This window comes from Echinops telfairi, unplaced genomic scaffold (assembly GCF_000313985.2).
Source record: "Echinops telfairi isolate 266 unplaced genomic scaffold, ASM31398v2 ScPeMD7_2010;HRSCAF=2546, whole genome shotgun sequence".
NCBI classification, from domain to species: Eukaryota; Metazoa; Chordata; class Mammalia; order Afrosoricida; family Tenrecidae; genus Echinops; species Echinops telfairi.
Window position 1 is genome coordinate 15,828,397 of NW_022105908.1, and position 8,876 is coordinate 15,837,272.

The following is an 8,876-nucleotide window of genomic DNA, read 5'->3' on the forward strand; positions in this document are numbered from 1 at the left end:
TGAGGGCAATGAATGTACAAATGTGCTTTACACAATTGATGTATGTATGGATTGTGATAAGAGTTGTATGAGTCCCTAATAAAATGATTTAAAAAAGAAAATACAGTGGTAAAGCTTCAAGATCTTGGATTTGGGGAAAAAAGAAAAAGATCTTGGATTTAACAACAGATTCTTCAATATAATACCAAAGCACACAAACAAAATTAGAAAGAAAAAAAAAAACCCAGACAAATTGCATTTCATCAAATTAAAAAAATATATATACATTGTAAGACTTTAGTAAGAAAGTAATTTTTTAAAAAGTTAATTTATAGCCTTATAGAATGGGAGAAAATATCTGGGACCCATGTATCAGATAAAGGTTTAATATCCAAAATATACAAAGAACTTCTACAAGTCAACAACAAATAAGATAACAACCAATCTAAAAATTGGCAAAAGACTTTAGTAAACATTTCTCCATAATACAATTGACCTTTGAACAACATAGGCTTGAACTTATATGCACGATTTTTTTTGTTTTTTCTTCACGAGCTAAAAGATATCACACCAGAGGAATTAATAGGAGATGACTTAATGGCGAACAAAATCAGATGATAAAGAAGAATATGGAGAAGCGGTGCCAGAAACAAATTCATATTCGACAATCTGAAAGGATTCCAATTATTCAAGACTGCTGATTCCTTTTATGATGTGGACCCTTCTATGACAGAGGCACTGAAGATATAGCACGTGGTGGATGAAGAATTGGTACGACACAACATTTTTAGAGAAATGAAAAAGCAGAAAGTTAGGCAGAAATTATGATGTATTTCTGTCAACTTGTACCAAGTGTGTCAACCTCCTGCCTCCCCTTCAATTTCTTCTACCTCTTCTGCCTGCCAGCCGAGACAGCAAGATCAACCCCTCCTCTTCCTATTCAACATGAAGATGATTCATCTTCTAAACCATAAGTTCACAAACTTCCTTGGCCTACTGCTCACTTTTCAGGGAAAAAAAATTAGTCAGCGCACTTTGAGGAATTAAAAACTTTAATACTGAGCCCATAATCCAGGATGAAATGTAGATTATCTGCTGGATCACTGCAGCACCCCCCATGGTCTCATACACTCTGGGTAATGCTGTTGTAAATAGAGGAGGCAAACACTGTACAGATATAGTACTATACATTTATTTTCTTTCTTAAGATCTTCTTAAAACCATTTTCTTTCCTCTAGCTTAGTTTACTGTGAGAACACAGTATAACACACAAAATATGTGCTAATCGACTTATAATATCAGTAAGGTTCCTGGTCAACAGTTGGCTATTAGTTGTTGTTTTTTAAAATTATTTTATTGGGGGCTCATACAGCTCTTTTCAAAGTACATACATACAGCCATTGTATCAAGCACATTTGTACATTTGTTGCCCTCATCATTTCCCAAACATTTTCTTTCTACTTGAGCCCTTGGTATCAACTCCTCATTCCGCCCCCCACCCTTGATAATTTAAAATTATTATTTTTTCATGTCTTACAGTGACCAATGTCTCCCTTCACCCACTTTTCTGTTGTCCGTTTCCCAGGGAGGAGGGTTATATGTAGATCATTGTGATCCGTTTCCCAGCTATTAGTTGTCAAAATTCTGGAAGAGCCAAAAGTTATACAAAGAATTCTGACTGCATAGGGGTTGGTATCCCTAACCCTGAGGGTCAACTTTATATAAATGGCAAATAAGCATATGAAATGATGCTCAACTTCATTCATCCTTAGGGAAATGCAAATCAAAATCACAAGGAGAGATCCTTCCATACGACTAAAATGGCTATGATCAGAAAAACAGAAAATAGTAAGTGTTGGTGAGGGATTGGAGAAATTGTGATGCTTAAGCGCTGCTGGCGGGAATGTAAAATGGTGCGACCATCGTGGACAACAGTTCGGTAGTCCTTCAAAAATTTAACTATCGTTCATCGTGATTGCATAGCAATTCCACTCCTACGTTGACACCCAAAAGAACTGAAAGAAGGAACTTAAACAGATGCACAGCCTCAGTCACAGAAGTCTACAGGTAGAAAGAACCTACATGCTCCCTAACAGATGAAGGGGTAAACCAAATGTGGCAGATATACATAAAAGATACTGTTCATAAAGATAAGTGAATGCAAATGAATATGGAAAACATGCTGAGTGAAATAAGTCAGACACAAAAGACCAATTACTGTATGGTCCCACTTATATAGGAATTATCTAGAATGTGAAAATGCACAGACAAAAGTTTATTAGTGATTATCAGGGGCAGAGGCAGAAGATTGGGGAGTTATACTTAATGGGTACAGCGCTTCTGTTTGGGGTGATGTAAACTTTTGGAAATGGGCAGTAGTGATGGTGGCACTACATAGTAAATGTAGTTAGTATTATTGAAAGGCACACTTGCAAATGGTTAATGGGGGGCGGGAGGGAGGAAAGCAATAGGCTAGAGAGTGGACAGGTGTTAACTTGGGTGAAGGGAAAAACTGTTCTATAAAACGGAGAAGGGAAATCAAAGGAGGAGGGCAGGGCAAGCTATTGGGAGGTTCGATAAGTAGTTGAAGCTGTTGAATACAAAACTGATGATCTGAACCTCTATACAATTCACAATAAAAAGTTATTTAAAATGGTTAAAACAGGAAGCTTTTTGTTATACATATTTTGCTACAATAGAACCAACCAACCAACCCAAGAAAAAAAAAATGCAGAGTGCTTTAGCTTTAATCAGGTCTCCCAAGAGCTGACCTTGCCCACCGTTAATGCTCTTCAACTGCTAACTGATTTCTTCTAGCCCATCTGAGTGAATACTCACCTCCGTAAGGCCTTTAATTTTCAGGTATCCACACAGATAAGCGTTTTCCATGTCCACATGCTGCAAAGAAAGGAAACACAATCCCATTACAAATGGATGGGTCTAGGAGGGCATCAACTAGGGAACATTTTGAAGTTCATTAGCATCCACCAGCCCAATGAGTGCAACTCTCAGGCGGTCAGTGCTTACCCCACCTTGACACTGCACCAGTTCAGCTGAGCCCAGGGCCGTCTCTACTTGTCGTTAAATACCTAGAGAGCAGTGCTTTTCTTGAACACTGGGGACTCTCATTTGCTGTGTAAGCTTCTTTCTATTCCATATGCTGATCTACAGATTTAGTGCAATGCTGGGCCCTGAACTCTGTCTGCTTGTCCTCACAGTATCATTCTTAACCTTGGTCTTTTTTCTCTTTCAAACGTTCTTCAGCCTATTTCTATGTCCACGCTGCTTAATCACTGCTAGGAAGTCACCTCCACCCTTATTATTTACACTAAACACTATCACATATAAATTCTTTGTGAATGGCAGAATATTCAGGAAAAGCATCTTATGAAGAATACAATGTGCTACGAATTTGTTATCAATCAAAATCAACAACAACAACCACTTCCACTGATTCTGACTCACGGCAACCCTACATAGCAGTGGTTCTCAACCTGTGGGTCCCAACCCCTTTAGGTGTCAAACGACTCTTTCATAGGGGTCGCCCGATTCATAACAGTAGCAAAATTACAGTCAGAGAGTAGCAACAAATAACGTTATGGTTGGGGGGGGGTGTCACAACATGAGGAACGGTATTAAAGGGTCGCAGCATCAGGAAGGTTGAGAACCACTGCTATTTAGGGTTTCTGAGGTGATAAATCTTTATGGGAGCCCCATGGAGGGACTTGTAACTTTGAACAGCCAACCTTTGGGTTAGCAGCCCCACACCTAACCTGCAGTACCACCAGGGCTCCTTAGGTTGTAGCCATGTACCAGTAATACTGACAACGTGGTATAAGTTCTTAAAAGTCAACAGGAAGTCTCTTCATGAATCCTACCTTAAAATACCAACCAACATATGACTACATTGGAATACTCAGCCTATTTCATATGGACACTTGAATTTCTTAATGAAATGAGTTAGAAGCCTAAAATAAATATAAATAACGGGCACAGAGTTTGAAGATTAAAAACAAAAAAATACCTCACTGCCATTGAGTCAATATCTGACTCATAGCAGCCACCAAGTACTGCTTACACAGCCCCTGCCAGATGCCTACTCAATAACCAAAGTTCTCTTTTGCCATGCTGGCAGGGTTCTGATTTTGCTCTGGTACCTACCCAGCCCCCACGAGGCCTGGTCAACCCTTTGTGAGCCATTGGTTTACGGGTGAGGGACCCAGTTTCAGCCAATTAAATATGTGCGGAAGTCTCCTGGGTGTTTCCAAGGAAGAACTGGTTCTTTTTCATCCAGTGGTGGGGGTTCTATATGGACGGCAGAACAGATAGATGGAAGACACGAGATGGACCCCAAATTAGCCAACCTGGAACCATGCCACCTCTAAATTTCGTGTAATCGGAAAGAACAAATTCACGTACTTTTTATTTTTAAAGAGGCATGGTTACTTGTAGCTGAAAGCATATCCACTAGGAGATTGCATGCAAATCTATACATACTCATGTTAAATAGGCATCATGACAATCGGACTCAGGGAAGTCAACCTGGGGGGTGAAAGCAAAGTAAGATACAATAGTACTGATGGAAAACTGGGAATGGCTGAATAACGTGGTGACTAAAACTTAATGGCACAGAACTGTTCCAATGAAGAACACTGAAAGGGGACATGTTTTGTACCTGTTCACTGCAGTTTAAAAACAATGACGACGAGGATGGATTAGCTGAATATGAAAATGGAGAGTGGTGATGGGGGCACAATCCAATGAATGTCATTAACATCTCTGAATTGTACATTGGCCAAAAATGGAAAATGTTTTCACATACATACATACATACATACATACATACATACATATATATATGCAGTAACAAAGCGAATTTGAAGTAAAGCCAAAACAACAAAATAATGGTACTGTAGCACATTAAGATTTTAATGTTAACGGGAAATCTCAAGTAGCCTAGAAGAGTTCTGTTGCACTTACAGACCTATGAACTCAATTCCTTCCAATTACATCCTAAACCCACGGCCGCCCCATTAATTCTGACTCACAGTGACCCTATGAACAAAGCAGAACTACTCCTTCGGGTTCCTGAGGCTGGCAATCTTTTTTTTTGAGGTTGTAAATCTTTATGGGAGCAAGACAGCCTCATCTATCTCTGGTGGGTTGAGCTGCTGACCAACATCACCCACTATATCACTAGGGCTCCTTACCCTCCAATTATAATCTAACGCTAGTAGGGCGATCCTTAAAAACTGCAATGAACTTAGCCTGCCAGATGATGTCGGCCCCCAAGCAAATAGCACACTAGCTTCAGTGGGGCTAAGGTGCCCTACAAGTTTAGTGCTGTTGACAAGGGTATTCCATGTGAAAACTCTCCAGGCTTTGAAAACACTGTTATCTGACCTTGGGTGTTAAGACACTGTCAACGCAGTGTAGACATACTAACCTGGTTCGGCACTAAACCTTAATTAAGGACACAGAACTCTAAGCTCTTTTCTGAGGCCTTACGTTTCACGTATGCAGTTGTTCAATTTAATACAGATTGGGGTTTTCACAACTGCTCGAAAGGCAGCAAGGATACGTGATAATAAGATTAAAATGTGAACTGTAAATTGGCTAACAATTTGCATACTCCAGAATCAGAATTTCATTTTGGCCTCCATTCAGCCATGAGTCTCCCCTATTCTGCCCAAATTGATCTGGATGATGGATGGTGAGCTCAAACACACCACAAGACATGACGACAGGCCAGCATCTCAATGAGAAAGACAACAAGGGGAATGCTTAGCAAGAAGGTCTCACTGCACAGCTGTGTCTAGCAGCTGCTCTTTTTCATGTCTTGTTTCAGTGACCAGGCTTCATTTACACTGGGCTTCTTGGATGGCAGAGGAAGAACATAACAGTCACAACAATGACAAAATGGCCTAATCAGAACACACAAAGGTTTAAGGAACTCTTTCGAAAAAAACGGAATTTCAAAAACGAAAGGGCTCCCATGAGCACACAAGTTGATGTTCATTAGTCATTAGGGAAATGCAAGTCAAAACCACAATGAAATACCACTTTGCACCTCCTGAGATGGCTAAAATTAAAAAGATAAACAACAAGCATTGGTGAGGACGTGGAATTGAGTCTAAGCCTCACCCATTGCCAGTGGTGCAGGCCCGTTCGAAGCAGTTAGGTAGTTCCTCAAAAAGTCAAAACTTAGGGTTATCACATGACCCAGCAACTCCACGCCTCGTTCTACTCGAGAACTGAAAGTATGTATGGACAAAAAGCTCACACTCGAATGTCTGAAAGAACACAATTCACAACGCAAAAATGCAAACATCCAAGATGAATGGAGAAATAAAATGCGGTCTACAGTGCGATGGGGAGTTTAGATAGGAGGAGGAGCTTCAAAAGATGTGGGAAAAGGAATGAGAAGATAACAGAAATTTTCCATGAATTTCTGAAGGCCCCTCAGCCATGCTACCACACCAACGAACCTTAAATACCTTGTGCTGATAAAAGAACCCAGTCACACACACACAACCCCACGCAGTGTACGATTCTACTTACACGAAATGTCTAGAACAGATGCATGCACAGGGGCAAAAAGCAACGGGTTCTTAGGGCTGGGGGATAAGTGCAGGTGCAGGGGGTGGGGGCACGCGGAGGGTGATAGAATCAGGCCTGGCTTTTTTATGGAGGAGGGGTGGGGTGGGGGAGACTAATGACAATGTTCTAAAATTAGACTGTGGTGATGATTCCAAAACTCTACGAACCTAGTAAAACTACTGAGGCGTATGCTTTAAGTGGGTGAAATCGTATGGTGTGAAATAGTATGCTATCTTGATAAAACTATTAAAAAAATAAGAAAGAAGCTACGTTATGAAAAGCGAGAGAAGTATTCTGAGAAGGCTAAGTCTGAGAAACTAGTTATGGCTGAAAAACCAGATGATGGAGCAATTTACATGCCACTGACTAGTCTCCATGACAAATAAATAGTGCTCTGATCTAGATACAGGACAGCATTCCTTAACATGAGGCAACCCCCCACCAGGAATCTTACTCAAGTGGCTTCCAGCACAGGGTGGAGTGTCTACCCTGGGCTGTGCTCAGAGACCTGTTGGAGAGCATCAGCTCCTACAAGTCTCACTGCCTCAATCACTCTTTCCAAGGGTTCACAAAGAAACTTGGCACCTGACAGTTCAGAAATAACACTCATGGTCAAAGAGTCACTGATGTGACCAAAGCAGATTCCCTTTGCCCTTAGCTACCCTGCAGGGTGTCCCCATCAGACACCATTAGATTTAAATATTGGCACCAATTCAAGATCACTCCAAACTCATGACGCATATTAAGGTTCTTATTTCCAGATTGCTAAGGTTATAAGGATAGAGAGAAAAAAAGGCTGTACTTTCATATTAAATTCTCACCATTTAAACAAAAGGGGGATTATCCGATCCATGAGAAATATCATTGAGGCTAAAAGATATCATTTTGACCACAACAGATTTTCAATTATATTAAATACCACGGCTCACAAGAGTTTTAAGGTTACAAGGATATAATTATCACAGGGATGCGGAAGAGAAACAAACTATTCCCACAGAAGAGTAAGGAAAAAAAGCAAGTGACAAATGAGCCAGTTAGTGGTGAGACACACACACACACCATTGTCTTTTGGATAGCAAACCAAGAGATGCTGTTTATGGTTTTACAATAAAAATGGGCAGGTGAGCCTAGGGAATGGGCACACTCCACATTCTAGCCCCATTCGTGGAAGGGGGGCATCGGGCTAGGACCGCACAGTTCTCTTTAAGAGGTGTCAACCGGGCAGATGCCTGGAAAGGCCTTTAGGTAGAGTGGGGGAGTGGGGGTTGTTGAGGGTGAGAGAGGAATTGGGACAGGGAGAAGGGGAGAGGGAGGGAAGGGGAAAGAGATGGGGCAGTGGCAGAGGTAGACATTGAGGAGGAAGTTTTGTGGGCGGGAGGCCCAAAGGTGTCTTTACCACCACCACCCAACTTCCCTTGGCTGGGGACAAAAACCAAAACACTTCTAGTGTGGTGCCATTTGAGTGTAAGAGGTGAGGAGCAGGGAAGGGCTAGGAGAAGTGACCGTATAGTTCTAAAGCTGATCGGGGCCTGGCAGCAGGTACTCAGAAATCCAGGTCAAAGTGTGTGTGTGTGAGGTGGGGAGGGGGCATGGAAAGGAAATATCCCTGTGAGAAACAGAACTGGGTGAGTTGGAACACGGGTAAGAGAGGCTGTAGGAAGAAGGCCTATGCCTGTGTAATAAAATGTACAGCACCTGGGAGGTGGAGCAGATTGGAAGTGGCCCCAAAAATGGGGTAGGAGGTATGCGAGGACAGACTGAAAGCCTCCAGTCAGCTGTGCCGAGCTGGGTGCTTGGAGCAAGAAGAGACAGGTGCAGTGGGTGGGTAGAGGTCTGGTGGGATAGGGGCCATAGGAGGCAACAGACGGTGAGGAGGCTAACTAACGGAGCAGTACCCAGGTTTGAGCGCCTGGTCTTGGGGGGTTGGGGGGGCGGGGAGTTTGGGTCTGAGCAATCAATTGTGGATTGGGCGCTCTTAGGCTCAGGGAGAGGGTGAGAGGTTAGGTCAAACTCTCCCAAGAGAAATCTCAGGTCTCATCTTGGGGAGGATTCCTGGGATTGAGGAAAGAGTGAATCTGGGAGAAAGAAAGAGTCAGGTCTGGGAGAATCTGTCACGGGCCCAGCCGTGGAGGGGTGTCCTGAGTCATGTGAATCCAATGATGACTTCAGGGTTTGAGCAGGATTGGTAGGGGGCTGATCTAGGGGAGAAGAGGGCACCAGCCTGGGGGGGGCACCTAAGTGGGTCCCTGGCGGCCAGGTCAAGGGGAGGCTGGCCAAGTCTGAGGGGGAGGTCAGGG

General features: G+C 42.5%; 1 protein-coding gene across 1 annotated transcript in view; it reads right to left on the reverse strand.

Moving 5' to 3' along the window:
• The window catches only part of GID4 (GID complex subunit 4 homolog), a 24,079-nt gene extending 21,199 nt beyond the window's left edge, over positions 1-2,880 (reverse strand). The window contains exon 1 of the mRNA XM_013007338.2: positions 2,818-2,880. Coding sequence (XP_012862792.1) covers positions 2,818-2,868 — 51 coding nt within the window. The 5' untranslated portion in view covers positions 2,869-2,880. The remainder of the gene's footprint in view (positions 1-2,817) is intronic.
• Positions 2,881-8,876: the final 5,996 nt, after the last annotated feature.